Source organism: Alternaria atra (assembly GCF_907166805.1).
Source record: "Alternaria atra isolate CS162 genome assembly, contig: 25, whole genome shotgun sequence".
Taxonomy (NCBI): domain Eukaryota; kingdom Fungi; phylum Ascomycota; class Dothideomycetes; order Pleosporales; family Pleosporaceae; genus Alternaria; species Alternaria atra.
Window position 1 is genome coordinate 1,974,440 of NW_025091323.1, and position 23,614 is coordinate 1,998,053.

Genomic DNA, 23,614 nt, shown 5'->3' on the forward strand with positions numbered 1-23,614 from the left:
TTCCCGACCAGTCCACGTGCGGCAGGAACCACCGAGCAAGATAAACAGATTGACCATCTCTCTTGCCTTCTTCACCCAAGCCGGCCCCGCCTTCCTTTCCTTTGCATTCAAGCTAGCATTGCTCGGCGGCGCCTTCACCCAGATCATCGCCACCATCCTTAAACACCACTGTCCTTACCACCTCTACCATTTCACCACTCCTCTTCGCCATCAGTCGCTAGTCCTTCATTCGCGCTACACCCTAGCAACCTTCAAGCGATGCAGCTTTTACACTATCGGTAAAGATACGACTACCCCAGTACAATAGGTACCATACCGGCATAAGGTTAGTGTATACCACTAGATCGATACGAATACGAACAACACCGACATCATGTTTGTCCGATCACCCCGCAGATTTGCGATACTCTCTTTTATCGCTTTGGTTTTCATCTTCGCCGTACTGCATCAGAGTCCATGGGCGCAAGACCAGGTTTACGAGCGCATGCCGCTCTTCAACCCGGGAAGGAGACCACAGGAACAGGAGCTCCTAAACGAAGGCTTAGGCGAGTCGCAAGCGCATCCTGAAGATGCATGGGGACATGCCGTGCCTGTACCTGGCGCGAAGCCCAGCACCACTGATGCGCAACTGCCAACTGGCGCAGCACAGGTCATTCCGCCGCCAATGGAGGCCACGCGCGAGCCTGAGGTGGACGCGACAAAGCCCACCAAATCCTACCCGCCATGGGTGACAGCACCTTCGAGAACTGGCTCCTTTATCCCTCCTACCCCGAAACCGACCAACTGGAAAGAGTACATGACGAAGATGCTGGACTGGCCGCGACCGAGCTGGAACGGTCATTGGCCGCCGTTTGGCGATTACGTCGACAAGAAGTACGACCCCAACCGATGGGAGCAATTCGACTTGTAAGTGCTTGTATCTTGTGCGCGCAACGTTGGTGGTTCTAACCATATGTAGGGATTACCGCATCTACGAGTCTAGCCATAACAAGCTTAATGACACGATTGCGTCTGATCCGATCGCATACAAACCGTTTCCCAAGTACAACACTCCGGAATGGAAGAAGAAGTGGCACGGCGAACATGTAGCTTGTCTGGGTCCACGAGGAAAGATGCTCAATGAGAGCACTGACGATGAGGTCCAAGTCTACCGCGGCATCCCCGAGGACTTTCCCCCCGTATACGCTGGTGGGTATGATGTCATTGGATTGGACGACGATGTTTGCTTCGACCGATACTCCCGATACGGCCCGTACGGATATGGCGACGATGAGTTTCCAGAGGAGGTCAAGGACTGGAAGGCGCCAGAGACAGTTCCAGAGTGGCCCCAGGTAAACTGGGGCGCGCTGCAGGACGATTGTCTCGAGCGCAACAAGGAGCGTTACCGGCCAAAGGCTCGATCGCCAATTGTAAAGATTCCCAGCACCATCCTTCCCGAGCCCGCTGTGGCGTCATCTGCATTCGCGATCCCCACAGACACGAGCCGAAGCAACCTGGAGAACCGCGACGAGGGCGAGAAGAAGTACCACCACCGCACAGCCATCCTCATCCGTGCATGGACTGGATACAACTACGAAGAGAACGATATCACCGCTATTCGTGCCATGGTCTCTGAGCTCTCCCTTCAGTCCGGCGGTGAATACCAGGTCTACCTTTACGTCCACGTAAAGGACAGAGATGCGCCCATCTTCGACAGCCAGTATGAATACGATCGCATTCTAAAAGAGAACGTCCCCGAGGAACTACGCGACATCGCTATCCTGTGGTCAGAGTCCATCTTTCCGAAATGGTATCCCAAGGTCATGGACTGGCAGGTCTATTGGCAACAATTTATGTGTTTACAATGGTTCAGCCTTACCCATCCCGAGTTTGATTACGTCTGGAACTGGGAAACCGACGCAAGATACACTGGACACCACTATCATTTCTTCGAGAAGATTAGCGAGTTCGCGGACAAGCAACCCAGGAAGCTATTGTGGGAACGCAACAAGCGCTACTATCTTCCGAGCGTACATGGCGATTACCAATCTTTCGTCGAGCAGACGCACAAAGACGTCCTTAACGCATCAGCAAACTCGCTCATCCCACCACCTGTTTGGGGGCCACGGCCATGGAGGCTGGCCATTCCTCCCCAGAAACCACTGGGTCCTACACCACCAACAACCATGGAGGAAGACAACTTTGAGTGGGGTGTCGCTGAGCCTGCGGACTTCATCACCCTTCTTCCGATGTGGGATCCGAGGAACACGACCTGGTCTTACAAAGACAAGATCTGGAACTACCTCCCACACATCCGACCAATCTTCACACCGGAAGATGGCCAGGCCGATTGGTTCACACATCCCATCTTCGAGGAGATTGATCGCCGGACGTTTATCAACACGGTTGTACGGTTTAGCAAGAAGATGTTGCAGGCTATGCACGAAGAGAACTTGGTTGGACGCAGTATGCAAGCTGAGATGTGGCCATCAACGGTTGCACTCCAACACGGTTTGAAGGCCGTCTACGCGCCTCACCCAATTTTTAACGACCGTCACTGGCCTGCTGCCTACACCGAAGCCATCTTCGATACCGCATCGACCGTAGACGAGGACACAGGCGAAGCATTGGAACACCGCCAAGGCGCCTGGACCGAAGAAGCCGACTCACCATACAACCACGACCGTGAGTTCAACTTCCAAGGCTGGAGTTGGTACTACGCATCGCGATTCCCACGTAATTTATACCGAAGATGGCTCAACTGGCCCATTGTACAACAAAACTGGGGAGAGTCGGAAAAGATTGACGGCGGGCCAGGCTCAGACGGCGAGCTGGAGCAGAAGAGAATGTGCATACCGGGTATGCTACTCCATCCCGTAAAGAGGATGGCCAAGTACAAGGAAAAGCCTTGAGCGAGACGACGAAACGGAACAACAAGGTCTCACACGACCAATGACCATCAAAGCGCGTGTTGACACGATATATCTGAACACCAGTATTTCTGGCGTGTATAGAAGAGGGATGAGCGCCATTTTATTGCGACTTCTTTCATACCAAGCATGGGCGGAGTGAGCATAAGCATGCTTTACCTTTTGTTTTGTACCTTCTCAACTGATACCTGTTTACTTTACTTCTTTTCGTTTTACCAGACTTCGAGATAGTCTGCTGGATACTACATCGTAGGGATCATGGGCATTTGCTGGACATCTATTTGGCGCTCAATTGGGAATTTATGGCATCAGCGTTTTACACTCATCGTCACCTCGTTGACAGATCCTTCGAATAGATATAGATGGCTTTTTTTTTTGAATGTATAAGAATTACTGTTCAGTCTTTGGTCTTTGGTCTTTGATCTTTGGTGTCCATTGGCCATCTTTGGATGCGATTGCGCGCTTGACCGGAGGTTTGGCGACCGTGGGGTTAGTGATGAATTGTGGAACGATGATTGGGAGGGTTCTCAAACGCAACCATGGTTCAGTCTACGAATCTAAGTATCCCTACAGATAAACGAGACTTGGCATGTTTTCCTTCTTTGTCTTTGCGCTGCAATAAGAGTAGCTTCCAGATTACACATGATTTCGTACCGTCGAAAATCTCCGACGCAACATTTCATATACGAAAACTCTCAACTCTCACCATAAGGTATTACTACCCTCTTCCCACAAGAGACGTATGGTGGCTTGCTAGTATCGACATTTCAAGCATTTTACTGGGACATACGTATGCACTGACCCATAGCCGACGACCTCGTTTCAACCTCGATCGTTTGATGATCGACCTGGGTACTTTTGGAGCACCTCCGAGTCCAATGTACGGAACTGGAGCAAATCAAATGAATGAAGGCCATTGGATGAAAGAGAAACTACGGGACGAGGTGAAGAGATGGTGGATTGGCATTGGTCGAACGACTCCGAATCCTGCATGGACGATTTGCCTTGATTTTGTGGAGGGGTTACCGCCGTTGGTGAATGGAAAGGGGCTACGGTCAATGCTGGTGGAATATATTCCTGATCGATGGCTAAGTCATTGAGAATAGCTGAGTGACGAACATTGGTCGCTACTACCAAGTGAAATTCACTGCATCGCCCTCAGCTGTTGTGTACTCACTTGCCCTTCACTGGTTCCTCGGCAATCATACTCTCTCGGTCTAAAGCGCCATGCCAAATCCCTAACAGAAACTTTTCAACTCAACACAGACAAGACGTTTGCAGACATGGCCAGAAAAGACCCTTTCCGATTCTTCGATCTACCCACAGAGTTACGACGCGAGGTCTACCGTCACCTCCTCACTGACGCTTTGGCTGATGGACGCATGCCCGATGCCGGCGGTCTATATCTTGCTTGTCGCACTACTAACTCCGAGATGGAGAGGCTGGTATCGACGGTTCGAGTAGTCCTTAATCTCAAGCATGCCTGGAAACTCGATCGCAGTATGTTAAAGGATAATCTGCGTTTTGAGCTCCCACCCGAACACGCCTATGGCACACCGCTTACCCAAGTCACGATTTCTATACCTGGCAAGCCCAAGCACACTACCCTGAAGGCCCGAGTCACTCACACTATGCGAAAGCACGCAAAACGGACGAAGATATTGGCTGTATGTCTTCTTCTTCACCCGATGGGATACGAACTTCAGGGCGGCAGATACAGTCCTGAAGAATGTCTTGCATCTGAGTGTCTTTTCTTCCATATCTTCATCAGAAGATGTGGGCAAAAGTTTCTCGAGATGACAGGCGATTCTGGACAGGGCAAGCAACTGATCTTTTACAAAGACCCTCTGGAAGATAGGTGGATCATGAAGATTGTGTATTGGGGCCCGTGCCAGCCGGTTGATGCTGGATTCGTACGGTATGGACGCTACAGGGTTGGGAAAAACATGGTTGATGGAGCTGAAAGCACTATGTTTGGCTTCGACGTCAAGATCGAGTTACCTTTCCAAGATGCGGAGGGGCCTGTCTAAATCATGATGAAATGACGTCTGGAGGGTGTTCGTGGGCTGTGTACACAGTCCAGGAGAGAGGGAGTGTCGCTGGCAGTGATAAACTAATATACCAACTACTTCCACCAATCGTTTCTAGCTTTTTCTCCTCTATAGGGAACTGCATCCTTAGCTGTAACCCGTTTGGCGGAAAGTCCAGCCCGCGCTCTGGAGCCTAAATGGTTGTCTCTTTACAGAGTACAAGATTATAGAATCGCCTGGGTACGAAGTACCTTTCACGTAGTAGCAACAGATAGTGGAGCCGGTGATAAAGGAGGGAATGACAATACCAGCGTAGCTTGTCTATGTCGATAGCTCCGAAATGGGTATGTATATCTTCTAAGGCGCGTCGTCGGATGGTGAGGGGCAAAATGGCGCCGCGCACGCGCCATCCGAAGGGTGACTCGTCATCTCCCAACCTCATACATTCATCACCTCACCAATCTTGACATGTAACTTGCACATGGTCGGAGTCGGCGGTCGCTCTAAGGCGTGCGATAACTGCAAAAGGCGGCGCATAAAATGTGGTAGGTCTGTCCCAGCTGCCTCAGCTCTGACGCGCCTGTTGACGTTATGAGATCTTTCGAAGCCGCAGTGCGAACGATGCATCAAAGCGCGACTACCATGTGGTGGCCCTCGCGGTATCGCAATCATCCAGTTCGACGGACATGGCAATACCACTCTGCCTGAGGATCGTGATTTCGCGGCTTCTTCTGCTCTCGAAGTCAGGACGACGGCGCCAGCGAATGTTCAGCAACCTGATTCTCGGATTCATCCAGGACTGTCACTTCCTCGCGATGATGTCTTCACTGCATTCACTCTCTTACACTTTCTACCGAAATCAGGTGTCCTAGGTGTTGCTCCTGGGATCATGACAACTGAGTCCTTTCTTTCACTCGCTACCTTGTTTTTTGGTATCAAGCGCCAGGATAGAGCCATTACCCAGTTTGGGTTCAAGAGGTACAGTGGTGCACTCAACACCGTGCACTCAGCTTTGGAAGAATCGATGTCTTCACCTTCATTTGATCTGCTTGAGGCGGTCATGGTCATGTCACTCATTGAGGTATGTCGCATGTTTTGCAGCGTACACCTTTTCTCACAGCTATCAGTTTCTTGTCTCAGACAGCGAAGGTGGTTGGATAAAACATGCTCGCGGACTTGAGAGACTCCTCGAACTTCGAGGGGCTGAAGCTATGGCATCACTCCCATGTCTTATGGTCCTGGAAAGGACGCGCCCGTCACTGATATTCGCCGCTCTTGTCCTGCGCAAGCCGACGATAATGTCAAACGCTGAGTGGAAACACGATCCTTGGTGCTTGCATCCAGAGCGCGTTGACTGGCTTAAGCTTCTGTTCGATATTCTCGCAGACTGCCCTCGACTTTTCGTTGTGCGCGATCAGCTACCGTCGTACGTCAATGAAGAAACAAGGAATGCTGTGGCACAAAATCTCTCTCTCGATTGCGATCGAATTGTCGCCGGCTTGGATGACTGGGCAGAGCGTTTTACATCTGATCCGTCTCACACCCCAGACGAGATTGCCGCGCCACGAACAACACCACTAATCGAAGATGAGTGCGGCGTGTTACATCCTGCCTGGTCTACCGTCTTCCACTACCAATCCTTCTATCATGCGAACGCTATGACGATATACAACGGCGCTATCATATTGGCTCTTCGATTTTCCGATAGCATCGACGTTGGTTCGAGGTCATCGTACGAAAACCAAATGCGACAAGAGCGTATATCAGTAGCGGCGCTTTCCATATGCCGCAGCGTTAACTACCATCAGCAAGATATGTGGGGTGAGCAGGGTGTTTTTGCCTTACTTTTCCCCCTACGCATGGCGTATGACGGGCTCGGCGAGAAAGAAACTGTGGTGAGGGCATGGTTACAGTCAGTCATGCAAGACATATCGGTTGGTAAATGGGGGCTATGGAGATCGGCCAAAAATCTTCTTGAAATCGGTAAATGAAGCGTCGTTAAACAAAAAGGTCATAACGCCACCTCATCACGTTGTTAATAACGGATATATATCATATAGGTTTCTGCTCTCTCCTATTACGTTTGCGCATGTAATGGCTCAACGACAATGTACTTCACCTTTTCGACCGTCTTTTGGTCTTTTCCCACCCTTTTTCCTTGTTTGCCATGAGCTTTCGCCTCTCTCCTGTCTTGATTTCTGGATCTCTTCTCTTCCTTCTTTGCTCGTTCGCGCTCCGCCTTGTCAGCTTTCCTTTTTTGTCTACAGTTAAGCGCAGTGCGCGGTTTTGATGTGGAATCTTCGATGGAGCTTATGCTAGAGGCGCTAGACACAGAATTCATGCTGGAGTGTGAGCTGTGGTTATTTTCTTCTTTCTTCTTAATGCGCCGTTCAATCTGTTTTGCAGCCACTTTATCGAGAGCATTGCGCTACTCCATCGGTGGAGGAACATCGAACGACAGTGGTGCTGTTGTCTGGGGTAAAGAGCTGCTCTCCAGTGGCCTTTGCAGAGTCAGAGGTTGACGCTCAATGCAGTAAGAGCGTACTTACGCTAACGATGACTTATCTAGATTGTATTGAAGCTTCTCTTCCAGTTCCATGTTTTTACAGATGGAAGCTTTTAGACTGCGAGGCGCGAAGTACTCACGGTTTATCGTCTCCAGAAAGCGCTGGGTCCGTGTCTTGGTTGTAGCAGCAGTTCCAACACCGGCCACCACGTTCATGCTAGCCCCTGCGAGCATCGTCCAATGATGTGGTCTACCAGTTCTGTAAGAATATTTCAAGGATCGAAACGAGAGGTCAACGTACACAATACCTACTACATATCCTGCTGTGTCCATCACCTGGAGCGGAACTGGTGGAGCTTGAGCGAAACTGAGATTGTCGATGAAGGCGACGAAGTCGTTCTCGTGGATATCAAAATAACGAAGCTTAGGGTTGTACGCACGTATGAATGAAAACGGGGTTCCTAGTAAACCACTTGCATCGAATCTCGGAATCACGACAGGTTTCTAGACGAGTCAATAAGACGCGTTCGTCAATGATGTTGGGGGTCTGGTTCACCTGAAGGGCTCGCTTTCTTAGCTGAATTGTGGTTGGTGCTCTTGGGATCCAATCTATCGCTAAACGCAATAGCTCGCCGGACGATTGAGATACATTGTTCGGTAATGGTGCGGCCTCTCAAAAGAGTGACTCTGGTACGAAGGAGGATCACATGGCATCATGGCATTATGATATTGAGACTGCATCGTGTAGTTGGTGCAGTTCGTTTGAGAGGCTAATATTGATTAGAAGTACTTCGAGCCTTAGTCTCGCTACAAGATGAGCTCCAGCTGAAAATGCATCTTGCAGATGCTCGAAGCCCCAGCAATCACCAGCTGTGCAACCGAATGATCGGTGCTTCCATCCATTCCCCTCCCCTATGTACAAGCTATTCTCGTTCAAGTGCAGTCTTGAATGGTCACATGAAAGCGCCATCTCATACTGAGTCATCACGATATCTGCTGCACATTATCTCAGTCGCGGATTCAAGAATTGCCCATATGGCTATACTCTTCAGGCACTTTCAGCCCCCTGCACTTCCTCAGCCGCCATGATTCTCTCCTACAATCTGGCTTCCACTGAGACGCTCGCAATTCCGGATACTCTGCAAGGTGTACAGCTACATCCCAGCGATCCATCTCAACTCTATCATGATATATCACAATCTCGTCCACGTGCTCGAAAAATACCACACCAGTGTCGTATGGCCAACTACCATTCAGACGAGATCGGAGAAACCAAACAAAGTAGTCTACGAGGGTCCGACCAACCTCATTTTGATCAAGACCTTGACGACGAGTGAACCGTGGAGGATCGATATGAGACGGTGTCTCGACGTTGATATTGATAGTTTTGATGGTGAAATGCTTGTTTTTACTCTTCACGTTCCTTTCGCTGAGTGGCCCAACTTGGGCGAATCGATCGAATATACTATACATCTGGTGGTCGACTACAAGAACAAGGTTAGGTTGGTATGTCGTGAAAATGTATCCTGGGGCTTTTCTTACTATCCTGGGGTATTTCTCGCCACGTAATGCCTCTTCCCTCCCTTTTCTTGTAGTTATACTTGCCCGTCATGCGCAATGTAACGTTCAGCTGCTCGACATTGGTCGTCAAAACCGGAATGTTGGTCCACGTGGCTACCAACGCAACATCATCGACCATTATGATGTCAAGATCGTAGGTGATGCTGCGCAATCGTTCCAGCGTTTTTAGTGTTTCCGCTCTCAGCTGTTGGTTGACTAGTAGTAACTTCTCCACATTTGACACAAATTCCTGTGGTTGATACATGGCGCCTGTCGTCATGCGTTGTTTTGGGTATTCATAGGTCACATACCCGTCAACTAACTCTTCGAATGTTTGATCAAGCGGTCGTGGCTGCTGAGCTGGCGAAAAAATGATGTATTCGCATATCTGGTCACGTAGTTCACGCGGTATGGTCATGAACGACGACGACATTATGCTATCAGACCAAGCTCGGGAAATGCAGATACATGTTGAAAAAAATGATGACTGCAGGTATGTGCAGCAGGGCTGCTCCTTCAAAAGGTACGGATTTCGGCACAACTCTTGCTTGTGGCAGGCAATAACGTGAGATAGCTGCCTGGGGTAGAAAAGTGGGGTGCTGCAGCACGCCTAATCGCGAATGAACAACGCCTGCCGTCTCAAGTATGCAAGCGCCAGGAAGATTTATTGCCTTCGTAATTACCGTTGTCTATCAACCTGACCTCCCCCTGATGATGATATCCGCGATGCGTCCGGCAATGGCGTATACAGAAGCACTCAGGTGCCCCGAAATCTGCGTTGGAAAGACGCTGGCATCGACAACCCGAACATTCTCAGTTCCATAAACTTTGCCTTCCGTATCTACCACGCCACTCAGGTCTTTACTGATCATCGCGCAAATACTCGCAGGATGTGAGTTACCGCCCAAAGACTTCTTGATCCAAGTCTCCCAAGCTGTATCCCTCCAGCTCGCATGCTGAGGCACTGCTTCGAAACCGGGCGAAACCTCACCTACAGTGTGCTCGGCCAGCGGTGAGGTCGCAAAATGTTTGCGTATACTGATTGCTGCAGCAGCTTGCACATAAATATCGATGGGCAACTGTAGAAAGTTTGGATCGATACTCGGCGGTGAGTTTGCATCTGTCGACTGAATGTGTATTGAGCCTCGGGAAAGTGGTATCAGATTCCAGAGTTGTGCGATGATCTGATTGCCTGTCGGCGCCCATAGAATTTCCGCTAACGGAACGGTGCTTTCAGAATCGAAGACCAGGTCTACTTGATGCTCCAGGAGCTGCTTCTGAGTCTCGACGGATATGGTGTTGGATGCGTAGTCTGCGACGATAGTTTCTGCATATGCGCTCAGATTGGCTCGAATCTCTTTCACGAGCGCGGGTAGCTCGTCTCCGAACAGGTCGGAAGCTGTTGGGTATGTAACGAAGGTAGGGTAACCCGTCCAATTTGTGGACGAGTTGTACACTATTCCATTCTGTGGCTGGTCTGGTAAGTTCGACCCAACAGAGGGGAGCGGGTTGACAGTCTTGATACCAAGAGGCTCAAGTATGGCAGGATTACCGACGCCAGAGTGCTCAAGGAATGCTGGTGATCTGATCGCCCCAGCTGCAACAATGACTTCTTTCGAAGCGCTGATAGTATCAGTCACGTTTCTAGCATCGATCACCTCAATACCTAAGGCAACCACTCCAGACGTCGCTGATTGTTCGTCGTCCCAGATGATGCGTGCAGCTGTAGTGTTGAAGAAAACCTGGAGATTCGGCCGTGATGCAACAGGAAAGTAGAACGATCTTGCTCCATCTGCTCTTGTTGGTCCAGTTTCGTTCAGCGTCATAGGCCAGGTGTTGAAGCCACGCATGTTACCGTCGTTCGCATCCTTGTTGTAAGGATAGCCTATGGCTTCGGAAGTCTCTTTGAGGATATCGACAAACCCTTGGCCAACTAGGTATGGTGTGAAGCCTACAGCAAGCTCTCCCGTCCTTCCATGCGCATCATCCTTGAAGATGGCGCCTTCATGCTGTAATACCTCGTTCGGCTCCTGGAACCCCTCTTGTTTCAGGAAATACTCCAATAAATTATCCCAGTTCCAATTCTCGTTTCCCAATTCTTCCCACGCGTCAATTTGATCCTTTTCAGCGCGCAGGTACGTCATTCCATTGATCGTAGTGCTGCCTCCCAATGCCTTTCCAGCCCAGTAGTTCAAGCTTGTGTTTCCCACATACTTCTGAGGAGCAGTCATATAACCCCAGTCGATTGATGTCCCGATGAATAGGCCATACTCGGTAATTGACTTCGGCACATACGAGACGTTCGGGTTGTCATATGCTGAATCTCCAGCTTCAATAATTGCAACAGTGATATTGGGATCGGCGGATAGTCTATTTGCGACAATAAGTCCTGCTGGACCTCCTCCAACTATAACGTAGTCATATGTCTCGGATGCGCAGGCAGCGCGTACGACCTGGGTCAGGGCAGCGAAAAGAAGGGGCCAACACATGGTGTATCGTAGGAGTCGGAACTCGAAATTCTACCTGGGTGCCCCAGACGCGGCATCGTAGTCCATATATGTGACGTGTGTGGAGACCCCAAGGAAGTAGGCCTCCCAAAATCTCCGCAGCGAGTCCTGTCGATGCAGTGGATCTCGGGGTATGTCATTGGCTCGTTACGTCATTGCCAAGCACGGACTTGCCTAATCGTCGGGTTGAACAGCACTGCTATGTACTCTTCTAATGCGGAGTTTCGACTCTAAGCGAAGGCTTAACACCGATCACAATGCGATTGGCATGGTATCGTACTGAGGAAGGTCCGGATGAAGAATGTGTTAGTCCTACCTAACGCCGCAATTCGGATAGCAGTGCTAAGGTCCAATAGGCTGATTAGAAGGTGCGTTGAGAGATGTTTAATAGTCTGAACCAAGGACCACGTGGCCTGCAATCATACCAAGATCTTTGCGGAACCGTTGCCTTTGCTCTGCTCTTGTATTGCCGTCTCTCATCTCTCATCTCACAAAGAAGCGCGAGCTTGTACTAGGCTATCCTGCACCGGCGGGTGTGACAGTCAATGGCATTTTTGTGATGGATGTCCTGCAGCGAATCAATATCCACGGGCATGTCGCTATTGTCGAATACAAGGCCACCCATGAGCGCGAAGCGGCTATGAACTCGGGTCCACACAAAGGCTGCATCGCATGTCCGCTTCACCTCTAGTATTAGTATCGAAAGATGTTGATAATGGCCAAACTGAGGCTCGGATGTGGCTGGATATAAACAGGATGGCACTCGCTGTGAAGCAACGCAAGATGAATGAATCTGCTCATGTTACTGCGCCCATGTGTGACGACTGCATCATCCGCAGCATACCTGAAGTCGTCGCAAGATTGCAAGGCTCGATAGCCACAATCTAATTCTTTGCAGGCGATAGGCGGAGACTGGGTACTGAAAAGGATGCGCAAGAGATCTAGTGAAAGCCTCACCTAAGGTATTTGCACAAGAGATAGTGGTTGTTGTCCTTGATTGCAAGATAGAACCGAAGGTCAAGTAGGCTATGGCAAATAGCCTGACCTCTTCACCGATGTTTGGTTCTGATGAAAGAGTGTTTGGACGCAGAAGTTGGCGGTGGTGTTGGAGTGATCGTTCACTGCCGAGATGCATGTGAAAATGCCTGGGGAACGGCATGTCCCGTCGCGGCACTGAGTCTCGTTACCGACACGTTCGCAACAACAAGCCAACAGCTCCACGCACGCCAGCGTTCCAGCAGACAATCACGAGCGACTCGGCGATATCGAATCATTCGGCGAACGAGTCGGTGCAGGACTAATCAGCCGACCGACGCGCACCTGCGTTTGGTGTCGCGGCGCTGGAGTTGCCGAGGCACATGGCTTCCCCACACGAATGACATGCCCCAGCCGGCGCGAACGGCCGTAACGTCGCGCGTCCGAGTGTCAGATATCTTCTCATCTTGAGGCTTAGGTGTAGCTCTCACTCACACACCCACCTCTGAATACCCGTTTTCCATAGACTACAATCAAGATGCCTTTCAACACAGAGCTTACGAGGGCCCTTGGCATCAGAGGTAACTTCATCAGCGCAACTTTGAAAGCCAGCAACTAACGTCTGTAGTGCCTATTGTTCAGGGTGGTATGCAATGGGTAGGATATGCTGAGCTTGCTTCCGCTGTCAGTAACGCGGGAGGCTTGGGCATAGTACGTGTTGCACCTTATCACGCAGTTGTTCACATTCTTACGATAGCATAGTTGACCGCTCTCACCCAACCCACACCCGAAGACCTGCGCAAGGAAATCCGTCGATGCCGAACCATGACCAACAAGCCTTTCGGCGTCAACCTGACCCTCCTTCCTGCCATGGTTCCCCCGGATTATGCCGCATACGCCCGCGTTATCATCGAGGAGAAAATCAACATCGTAGAGACGGCAGGAAACAGTCCTGGACCGGTCATCAAGCAACTCAAGGCCGCTGGCACTATTATCCTGCACAAGTGTACCACCATCAGACACGCACAGTCTGCGGTGAAACTTGGCGTTGACTTCCTGTCCATCGATGGCTTCGAGTGCGCTGGACACGTTGGCGAGACAGACATTACCAACTTCATCCTGCTCAGCAGAGCCAGACAGTCGCTGGGCGTTCCTTTCATTGCCTCGGGAGGTTTTGCAGATGGTCAGGGTTTGGCCGCTGCGCTTGCCCTCGGAGCCTGTGGCATCAACATGGGTACGCGCTTCATGTGCACTATCGAAGCACCCATCCACCACAACATCAAGCAGGCCATCGTCGATGCGCAAGAAACAGACACCGCTCTCGTACTTAGGCGATGGAAGAACACATCGCGACTTTTCGCAAACAAGGTCGCGCTACAGGCTGTCGACGTCGAGAAGACCAGCACAACCGGCAAGTTCGAGGAGGTCGCTGAGTTTGTAAGCGGAAAGCGAGGACGTCAAGTCTTCTTGAATGGAGACAAGGACTTTGGTGTAAGTTGCCACCATTCTTCTCCTGAGTGCAGCTAGCTGACAAACCTAGGTATGGACCGCTGGCCAAGTCATTGGCCTCATCCACGATATCCCCACCAATGAGGAGCTCATCAACCGTATCGAACGAGAGGCTATTGAGACAATGAAGCAGAACCAATCGCTCTTCATCGAGGACGGGGAGAAGCCGGTCGCTGAGGGCGCCACAATAAACAAGAAGTCGAACAACCCTCAAGCTGAGGTCTGGGGAATCGGCAAGAGCAAGCTGTAGACTTGGGTAGACTGTATAGAATATTGGGTCGAACGTAATAGACCATTGTGCATGGGACAGAACTATATGCTGGCAAAATCGAAGCTCATGCCCAAGGCAAGCAGCAGTGAGGTAATCAAGCAATGACATGAGGTTCTAAGGAAGGGAGATTGATTGAACAAAGAGTCGAGCTCACGCGTATGTTTCGTGTTCATACCAGAGACCCCTTCGCCACTGCGACCCACATCCCTATCCTGAGTCACTATGACGTCGAATCTACACCATCGCTCATAAGTAGGCTATCCTACAAGACTACTCTTCAGCCAACCATCACAGTCAATCGGATACCCTACGCTTCTACTCAGAACTTGATCAAAAAGTGAATTCTTTACTAAACAATTATATTACACAACAAACTCTTTCCCACAAGCCGCACTAAAGATAGCCCGAATATGTCCTCCTTAACCAGCCAAGAATCTTCCAACACTCAGCCAAAGAATCCTGTCAACCCTGGCGAGGATACCAAAGGTACCTTCAAGGGTGACTCGAGCGTTCCGTTCAAGACTGGTGCGTCGGCAGACCCTGCGGGTCTGAGTGTTTCTATGGATAAGGTAAGCCCATCGTCGTTCATGAAGCGTTTCCCTTATCAGAGGTTATGTTTTGCCAACACCTTGCTTACGATTGCAGTCCGCACCCGGTCAGCAAAACGCCTCAGGTACTTCGGAGCAGCGCCGCGGAGAAGATGTGACGCAGAATACCAAGCAAGAGTACGAAGGAAGCAGCAGTGTGGGTACGAAAACTGGCAGCGAGAGCTTGATTGATAGTGTAGAGAAGAGTGTGCATGAGGGTGGTGAGTCGGATCGGAGTGGTGTGGATGTTGGACAAGTTAGCACTGGGCGATAAGTTGAGTGACATGGGTATTTGACGGATCTAGACATTGCTTTAGACCGAAAGCATAGGCTCTACCCTAGAGAGCAGGCATGCCTTGTGCACCTACATTAGCCTCAAAGATGGGCCTGAAGAGGCTGCATCTGTAATCAAGACCGGACTGCGGCAACACAGTAACACCACTTCCTCTCACGTCCCCAATGTCACCGAGAACACCCAAGCTCCAACCCCCTTCTACCACAGTGGCGTTAAGGTTCTGGTACAATCCACCCGTTACAAGATCGTAGGCGCCGACCAAAACATTGCCTTCGGCCCCAGTACCGACCGCGTTCCATCCCGGTCCAGCGTACGGATTCTTGGCGAATCTGGCCCATGTGCCTTGGATGAATTGGGCAAGAGCGTACTCCTGTGTCGTCGCGTTTGCGCGTTCGTATGTACGGAAGACGAGAGGAATCTCAGAGGCGTGGTATGCGCCAAGCTGCGGATAGGCTTGCGTGTTGATGAAAGAAGCGTTAAAGTAGTAACGCCAAGTAGGAATGCCGACGGACGCGGTCGCGTTGGCCCATAGTGCTTGCGGACACTGGAAAGTGATCTCGGTAAAAATTTGCGAGATTGCATCGTAATCATTCCCAAGGCCGTTGCTACCGATTGGGTATGCAGCTTTAATCGCGGGAATGAGAGAAGGTGCAGCAACACCAAAGGTCGCCTGGAGGTAAGCAGTGACGTTTGTTTGTCCGACCTGGAAGACGCGACCTTCTTGGGCGTTCGTACCTCCCAGCACTGGTATATGTGCAATATCTCCACTTAGGCGACGCGCTGCTGGATTCGTCACCAGGGTGGTGTTATCGGTAACTGGATTAAACACGAGCGAGTTCTGGTTGATGACGTTGCGCACAGCTGTTGCGTTCGCCGCCCGTACACAAGTCAAGTTGCTTTCATATGTACCTGGGCAACCAAGGGTCGCTGTTAGGTTGTTCCAAGCGGGCAAGCTTGATGTCTGAGGAGCAGCACGATAGCTATACTGCCCACTTTGAAGAATGGCAGCCCGGAATGGCGGCGACGTATCTTTCGAGAAGCTTGTCAGTAATGCATCGATCGAGAAGGCACCTGCACTCTCTCCAAAGATGGTAACTTTGGAAGCATCGCCATCGAAGACGTGGATGTTTCGCTGAACCCAGTCAAGAGCAAAACGTTGGTCAAGAAAGCCGAGATTGCGTTCCGCTAATGGCAGCTCTGGTGAAGCAGGAAATCCGAACACTGTGCGCTATTAGAAACTCAATATTATACTTGAAGCCTTGATAGCAGCTTACCATTCGTTCTGTAGTTTGTTGTCACTACGATGACATCTTCGTAAGCAGCAAAACTACTTCCATCGTATGTGTCTTGACCAGCATTGCCAAATTGAAGTGAGCCACCGTAAATCCAAAACATCACAGCTCTGCCAGCACCACCTGCTGGAGTCGCTGGGGCATAGACATTGAGGTATAAGCAATCCTCCGACTCCTCGGGTGGTGGGTTGTTGAAGACAGCTTGTGTGAATTGTGAACTCGACAGAGGGTCTACAAGCATTAGCGTATATTCGCAAGTTCATCTGATGTCACGTACATCGAAATTGTTGGATACATGCTGGCTTAAAAGCTGTGGCATTGACCGGTTCTCGGAAAGGTACAGTAGCTTGTGGTGGAGAGAATCTCTCGGGCGGTGATGCAAACGGGACGCCGAGATACTGATACACTGGCCCAAGTGCATAGGGCAGTGAAGTGGATTTTCCGATTAATACTCCAGCATCAATAGTCGCTGTTGGTACCTCATCTCCGGAAGGATAGTCTGCCCAGGTGGACGTTGCGCCGAGCGACAGAAGCAGGAGACCAACGAGAATGGATATAGAAGATGAAAACATGTTGATGGTACTACAACCTTACCATGAACAAATAGTAGTCTTCCATACTCTTTATACAACTCTGACCGCTGACAGGCGCGAACCCGAGGTCAAAATAGTAGTCACTTTCGCCGCAAGCCATGTCTAGCTTGGCGTGCATTTCGCTGCTGCATCCATGAGGTTTTCACCCAAACAGAGTTGGTTTTTAGTACGCGAAGCCGAGGCATATAACCCACCTCCGCAGCTAGGAAACGTAAGGGCGTCATAGCCATCCCGTGTATGCATTTACATTGAGCGTGCGATGCAGCTCGTACCGTGGAAGTGTGCGGCTTATCAGGCATTGCTTGCGAGAGATATCGAAGGTTCCGTATGATGAGAGCAGCAGGTAAAGTACAAGCGCCCAGAGAATGGGTATAAACGAAAGATAAAGATGCAAAAAGAAGAGAAGTGTGAAGCTTTCCCCGGGATATGACGACGCGGCATTTTGCGGGGTGCATCTCGCTTCCGATCACCCCCTGTCATCAGCAAGCCTCGCCATCCATCGGGCGGAACAACAAAGCGCTTCTTTGCTCATTCCTCTTCACCTATATCGACAACCACCTAAATCGCCTTAAGATGCTCTCTGATTATAATCGCTTGAATTGATGTTGTCATGGCCACGAATAACTCAGCCCATGGACCTTCGACTACACCGACCGGCACCCGTCGCACTCACCCTCCAGTCATCATGTCAAGCACATCGTCAGTTCATGTGCATTATATGTACCTGTTAATCTAGGCTACCCTGCGCTAGCTTTCAACTGAAACTAGCAGAAGTGAAGTACGACGTGCAACTCAAGCAACTCTCATTCTAGCTTTGAAACTATTTCACTCAATTCTCATGTGTTGCAGCCTCTCTTCCGCCGATTCCTCGCCTTTCGTCTTCTCAGCAGCAACCACATTACCAAATTCGAATATCAGAGTCGGTACCTTTCCTTCCTTAAGGTATAACCAGTCTTTATACACTAGCGTCACCTTCTTCACGATCTTGTGACCCAGTTGCGCTTTATGCTGTATGAGCAACCATGCGACCCCGATACCATTTGGCGTTCCCAGCAATGCAGCTACTTCCTCATCTTCATATAAGGACCACGAGATACCTGGGAACATAGGGTACCGATCTATGAGTGAGGGTTGGGTCATGATGTGCCCGATAACGGCTTTCGTGCGTTCATTCGTAATGTTCAATCGGATGACGTAGCGTAAATCGGAGGACTCATCTGTGACGCTGGTCCATTGCAAGTAGGCAACATCGGACCAGAATTTCAGATCAGGTAGCTGATCTCCCTGTCTCCACTCGTCCGCCCTTCCGCTCTCTACGCTTTTCGTGGGGCTGCGGCTGTTCACGACTACGATAATGCCAGCAGGAGGATTGATCACAGTGTCAAAATGTGCGTTTGTTGTGGGCTTTCCCTGTTGGACGTCAGACCCCTTGTGGTGATGACCAATATGAATATTGCTAGACTTGTCTATCTCTAGAGCCTCTGATAACCGGTTAAGAACATCGTCCTTGTTGTAGTTATCGTCGGGGTACGGGGCCCACCCCTCTTGCTGGAATGCGTTTTAAGTCAGATACTCGCTTTGAACCGATTCGTCTGCATTCCCGCGATATCGACCGGCTTCCTTGTCGCTGGCTCGCATCAATCTTAACAATTCACGGCCTTTGAAGCGAGCCGTAGCGTAAGCCATAGCGCAGTCCAAGGCTGAAGGCGATTGGTTGGATAACGACGGATAATTAATTGTGAGCATTTCAGAAACGGGTTGCGGTGTTGCCGAAAGTGATGCTGATTAGCTGTAGGCATGAGCTTCTTATACACTGGGCACAAACAAGCATGCGTGACGTGTGAACCGACCTGATGATGCCAAACACCTGTCAACAATCCACGCGCTATCTAAGCCCCGACCTGGAGAGGTCCATGAAAAGTGATCGTAAGCGCACTTTCCTCACCTGACTCTGACTCTACACGATATAGAACAGCATTTTCGGCCATCTAAAACAGATTCCCCTTTTGGTGCATGAAAGATGGTCACCTTCTCAACTGTTCTCTCTCCCAGCATGCAGGTTGCTGACTTGGAAGAAGTATCCACATGCTGTCTGATGGCTTGCTAGCACATGTTCAGTCTTGCGATGAACCTTGGCGTACAGCGTATTCTTCTTCTTCTAACTTCCTAAACCTCTTGTGGATATGGTGTATCCTGACGTTCTTTCCACCATCATACACCATTTTGTCATCTACGTTCAGGTCACGGAGCGTTTCGGCGACACATCCAATCTCAAAGTCATACATTTGGAGTTCAAGGTGATAATTATGTTGAGCCAATTATTCCGGGTGCTTGAATGCGCTTTGAAGGGATGTCTTTGTCAGTTCAGTTAGTATCTGCAACAGCCTAGCGCCCTTCTCTACAGCCGCTTCGTAGTCTTGCTCCTTTGCCGTTGCAGGGTGATGACAGCGGGGAGGAATCTGAGAATAACGGAGCGAAGAGTTATGAGTGGAAGGTAAAAGAGAAGGGTTTTTCGTAACGTCACTTTCACGTTTGAGAGCGAGAGTTGTAGGTGAAGAACTCAGTTTGCTTCACCTGTGGATCAAGTGTCGACACAATACTGTTTGCGTAGCCGAATCTTGCTCCACCACTCATACTTATTGATATATAGAGCTTATCGAAGAGGCTGGGGCTAGGAGAAAGTTTGACGTGAGCAGCGATAAGGTCGGAGAAAGAGAGCAACGACTTGACGGATGATCAGTTCGAAAACGCGATATGCTGGTACATGAGCAAAATTGGTCAGCATGGGCAGCTGGTATTTGAATCAGTTTGAATGACTAGCTGCGGTGTTGTAAAGTTGCGCACTTCTGCCCACTTCTCAGCGTACTATTAATAATGCCGATATTTTGGTACCATGATGGTAAAGCGCTACGAAGTTCCCCGTTTCTCAATCGGAACGCCTGTGCTGCATCATACCAGGCCAATCGAGCCTACCTACTCCATCCTTGTCCAAGGAAATTGAAGATTTTCCCAGTTTGTGCCCGAAGTTGTAGGATCATGTCGAACACCTAGCGGTCTCGTATCCAGTCCTTCAGGCTAGCAATACTTGATCGTCTCCTTCTTCTTGATCCGCTTCCCTCCATACCGATGTCCATACTCCTCCTCCCGCTGTCTATGCTCCGGCGTCCCTTACTCTCCGTATCCAGCACAACCACGATGACGGTACAGTTGTCTGCACCCTTCATTTCCCCCTCTCTAGAAGTCAGCTCTTCGGCAATTTCCTTCGCCTCCTTCCCAGATTGCCACCCGTCAACTGCTAGCCTTGTGCATTCCTCCGCCTCTTTCGCTGAACCGACACCATCTGACGCCAGGAGGATAAGGGATTGGCCATGGAGAGTCCGAACGGTGAAATGCGCTTTGTTTGATACCAAATCATGAATCGCAGTCTTTCCTGGTGCAAGGCCAGTTTCTACGCCAACTAGATCGGAAAGGTCGTGGCCCGCTAGACGGTTAACGCGAGGCTTCTTGTAGTCCAAGTCGCCTAGTGCGCGCGACATACTCACGCCGCCGATGCGTGCAATACCGGACCGGTAGTTGATCTCGCCACCTGCTTCTTCCACTCTTCTCTTCTCCAATGGGCTGTCTGGTGCATGCTCCACGCTTAGTGCCTCCACATTCCAGCTCATGGAACCCGTGCCGGAGTCAACCCGCGTGGGAGATTCGGGCGATAACGATTGCGGAGATCGCGGCTCGTGATCTGCGAAGAATACATGGCTGTCGCCTAAGTTTGCCTGTATGAGCAAGTTTTGCTTGGTATCGATGAGTACGAGAGAGACGGTTGAGCCTCCGTCAAGGTTGTCACGGTCTAGATCGCGATCTAAAGCTCGCAGGGCACATTGTATCGCATGCTTGTACTCAGCCGCATTTGATGCCTTGGGGTTGCTGAAATGTTGTTCCAGGTGTGTGTGAAGATGCTGTGCAACGTGGTTTACAGTCTCCGTACCCCCACTGTGGTCGAACCGTTAGCCTAAAGCCACAACTCGGTGTTACTCGATGCTACTTACTGGCCATCATATACCGCAAAGAGAGCGAGCTCTTTCCGTGACTTCAGCGAACCCGGTGTCAAGGTGATGTAACGGTCTTCTTGATCCGCTCGAGCTCCCAGGATCTGTGGGGAAGGTGTTAGCGAAGAGTCTCGTCACTGCTCGGGACAAGCGGCATCTACAAGACGGGAGTATGCAAGGGACACACTACGTACCCTGCTGACGCCAACGTCAATAATGTTAACGCTCATTGTTGATTTTTTGTGAAAGAATGGGTTTCCGCGTGGGATGTAGTAGTGAAAGATGAGCACCCTATGTTTGTTTTTGCATCAATTGTACATCGTCATAGGCCAAGCCATGCCCAGCATGGCCATAAGCGGCGGCACACGCGACCATCACAGCCACTACGTCATCTGCCCTCTCAACGTGCATGAAGTGAAACCAATCAAGGGGCTGCCCGTGCCACATACTATTGGTTTATGCACTCAGCCTCAATTGCCTAGATCATTGTGATGCGCAAATGTGCAACTGTTGAGGGGTCTAGAGCGTGGGGAGCGTGGAGAAAAGAAGGGTCATAGTGGGGCACGTGACGTCGTGACTTGCATAGAGAACGCGTTCGGCCCAGAAATCATATATAAACAAGCAATTGTGTACCCGTAGGACAGAGTTGTCGCAGCGTCTTTACGAAACGTCTGGGTTCAGTGGAGCTATGCTTGACAGATCCGACCTTATGCGCGATATTCGAACATGCGGGGATGTCCGTCCTCGTGATGCGTTGTTTTTAACATTTGGTATGTCGATCTATCAATCCTTGGCTGTCGAGCGAGTATCCTCGTGAAGCCTGATAAATGCTCGGAAGAGGCTCAGATGTGTTGATGGAAAATGCCTCATCAACTTGCACTGCCTCAAGAGCCAAGAGCTAGTAGATACGGGTAGTTTGTTCGGCCCTTTATTGATCGCTACGAGGTTCTCATATTCTCGTCGGGGCCTATACTGAGGTGTTTTCCGCTGAACATTACTGTAGATGGGAACGAAAAATGCTCGGCGACATGCAGACACGCTACTATCGTTCTCCTCAGCCCCTTCGGACGACACCGCTGTTCATCCACTCCTCTCTCAGCTTCGCCCAGATGCCGTCTCCTCTGAATCCCCAAGCCCACCTTTCTTTCTCCAGACTCGCGAGCTTATCCTCCAACATACCAACGTCCTTCTTCTCGCTCTCGATCCATCTTATCTCAGATAGTAGCTGTGTGCAGGCAATCTCCTCGCTCATACAAGCGCTGATGGTGCTGAGGCGCTCTTCCCGGTCCATGTCATAACCGTACGTTAGTTCTCTCACTGTTTCCATGGCTCGTCGGTTGGTCTTCAGATGACCCAACAGCTCCGTAGGTACCGGAGGCGATTCCACACCTTCAATCTTGATGCGGCATAATGGACACGTGCGGTGCGGATATTTCGCTTCTTCAATCTTCGGTGTTCTCATCCACTGCTCAAGACATGCCTTGCCAACGATATGGCCGCAGTGCTTTATTCGTACAGGATAGTCAGCTAACAGCTCTTCGATTGGGCGATCTATGAGGGAAGTGTATGGGTTTTGGCAGATGGGACAGCAGCCAGCGTTGTCATCGACAATGGAGGCATTGTTAGCCGTGTCAGTGAGAAGAGAAAGTGGAATGGCGCATGCGAAATGGTCGACGTTCGTAGATTGAGTCCTTTCAAAGATATTCTCACGCGTCTCAAATAATTCGGCATCCATGCCAGATGAACGCTGCAGACGCTCGATAAGTTCTGCACCTGCTTTGCTAACATGTTCCTGACGTTCAGCATAGTTAAGGTGAAACACAACCATGAACGCTGCTCGCAATCGCGCTTCCGGCGACACGAGATTGCTGTCTGTAAGTGTCATGTAGAGCCGTTCCAGATCACTCCAGTCCTCTTGTCGACCATTCTCCTGCTTTTCTACAGCGCTTCTGAACATCCTTAACTCGTGTTCCCGGCTCATGGCTCTGTCCCGGTATTCGAGCATACCTAATAGCCACAGTCGTGCTGCCTCGGCTTCTTGATCAATATCTCCATCGCTCATGCTTGCGAGACGGGAGGCGTGAGACTGACTTGGGAAATGCTGTTGTTCAAGCTCGCGGAGTTCTACAGGCGCTCTGGGAAGTGCGTCGTTGAGGTTCTTATGGCCCTGTCCGAACTTGCGCAAGTCTTGCAGGTTACGTATTCGCGAACGCACACGTTGATATACTGCGGTTGTTAGTCGAATTTCGAGAGATCTGAAAGCCTGTCTGCACTGGTTCCTGCGTCGTTCAGAGACTCAGGTATGAGTGAGCTCGTTCTTTGTAAGTTGTACCCTGAATACCAAACTTACCCTGAAGGTATACGCTGTAACTTTCTTAATAAATTATCAACTTATATCACTCATTATACCTCCAGGGTGCAGTATAGCTGGGATACAACTCATCAGGAACAAGATTCTCTGTAGTCTATAACGTACCTTCTGCGCTTGCAGGCGCATGGCTTATCAGTGGCACCCACTCGCCAGATTCTGCGGACAT

At 50.3% G+C, this 23,614-nt stretch overlaps 10 protein-coding genes across 10 annotated transcripts; 5 read left to right on the top strand and 5 right to left on the bottom strand.

Moving 5' to 3' along the window:
• Window positions 1–373: 373 nt before the first annotated feature.
• On the top strand, window positions 374–2,891 carry ALTATR162_LOCUS5687 (uncharacterized protein; the record flags this gene model as incomplete). Its single annotated transcript, XM_043313306.1, has 2 exons — window positions 374–906; window positions 959–2,891. The coding sequence occupies 2 exons, from the start codon at window positions 374–376 to the stop codon at window positions 2,889–2,891; spliced, it is 2,466 nt and encodes an 821-aa protein (XP_043169241.1).
• Window positions 2,892–4,192: 1,301 nt separating this feature from the next.
• On the top strand, window positions 4,193–4,939 carry ALTATR162_LOCUS5688 (uncharacterized protein; the record flags this gene model as incomplete). The annotated part of the gene is made up of 1 exon (XM_043313307.1): window positions 4,193–4,939. One exon carries the CDS (start codon window positions 4,193–4,195, stop codon window positions 4,937–4,939), a length of 747 nt encoding a protein of 248 aa, XP_043169242.1.
• Window positions 4,940–5,828: 889 nt separating this feature from the next.
• ALTATR162_LOCUS5689 (uncharacterized protein) lies at window positions 5,829–6,930 on the top strand (the record flags this gene model as incomplete). The annotated part of the gene is made up of 2 exons (XM_043313308.1): window positions 5,829–6,020; window positions 6,067–6,930. 2 exons carry the CDS (start codon window positions 5,829–5,831, stop codon window positions 6,928–6,930), a joined length of 1,056 nt encoding a protein of 351 aa, XP_043169243.1.
• Window positions 6,931–9,697: 2,767 nt separating this feature from the next.
• On the bottom strand, window positions 9,698–11,494 carry ALTATR162_LOCUS5690 (uncharacterized protein; the record flags this gene model as incomplete). The annotated part of the gene is made up of 1 exon (XM_043313309.1): window positions 9,698–11,494. One exon carries the CDS (start codon window positions 11,492–11,494, stop codon window positions 9,698–9,700), a length of 1,797 nt encoding a protein of 598 aa, XP_043169244.1.
• Window positions 11,495–13,025: 1,531 nt separating this feature from the next.
• On the top strand, window positions 13,026–14,246 carry ALTATR162_LOCUS5691 (uncharacterized protein; the record flags this gene model as incomplete). Its single annotated transcript, XM_043313310.1, has 4 exons — window positions 13,026–13,068; window positions 13,116–13,198; window positions 13,250–13,978; window positions 14,028–14,246. The coding sequence occupies 4 exons, from the start codon at window positions 13,026–13,028 to the stop codon at window positions 14,244–14,246; spliced, it is 1,074 nt and encodes a 357-aa protein (XP_043169245.1).
• Window positions 14,247–14,677: 431 nt separating this feature from the next.
• ALTATR162_LOCUS5692 (uncharacterized protein) lies at window positions 14,678–15,128 on the top strand (the record flags this gene model as incomplete). Its single annotated transcript, XM_043313311.1, has 2 exons — window positions 14,678–14,836; window positions 14,913–15,128. 2 exons carry the CDS (start codon window positions 14,678–14,680, stop codon window positions 15,126–15,128), a joined length of 375 nt encoding a protein of 124 aa, XP_043169246.1.
• A 64-nt stretch (window positions 15,129–15,192) lies between these two features.
• Window positions 15,193–17,013, bottom strand: ALTATR162_LOCUS5693 (uncharacterized protein; the record flags this gene model as incomplete). Its single annotated transcript, XM_043313312.1, has 3 exons — window positions 15,193–16,370; window positions 16,424–16,672; window positions 16,719–17,013. The coding sequence occupies 3 exons, from the start codon at window positions 17,011–17,013 to the stop codon at window positions 15,193–15,195; spliced, it is 1,722 nt and encodes a 573-aa protein (XP_043169247.1).
• An 846-nt stretch (window positions 17,014–17,859) lies between these two features.
• Window positions 17,860–19,319, bottom strand: ALTATR162_LOCUS5694 (uncharacterized protein; the record flags this gene model as incomplete). The annotated part of the gene is made up of 2 exons (XM_043313313.1): window positions 17,860–18,582; window positions 19,176–19,319. 2 exons carry the CDS (start codon window positions 19,317–19,319, stop codon window positions 17,860–17,862), a joined length of 867 nt encoding a protein of 288 aa, XP_043169248.1.
• A 762-nt stretch (window positions 19,320–20,081) lies between these two features.
• ALTATR162_LOCUS5695 (uncharacterized protein) lies at window positions 20,082–21,307 on the bottom strand (the record flags this gene model as incomplete). The annotated part of the gene is made up of 3 exons (XM_043313314.1): window positions 20,082–21,021; window positions 21,078–21,181; window positions 21,272–21,307. 3 exons carry the CDS (start codon window positions 21,305–21,307, stop codon window positions 20,082–20,084), a joined length of 1,080 nt encoding a protein of 359 aa, XP_043169249.1.
• An 824-nt stretch (window positions 21,308–22,131) lies between these two features.
• Window positions 22,132–23,614, bottom strand: ALTATR162_LOCUS5696 (uncharacterized protein; the record flags this gene model as incomplete). The annotated part of the gene is made up of 2 exons (XM_043313315.1): window positions 22,132–23,303; window positions 23,554–23,614. 2 exons carry the CDS (start codon window positions 23,612–23,614, stop codon window positions 22,132–22,134), a joined length of 1,233 nt encoding a protein of 410 aa, XP_043169250.1.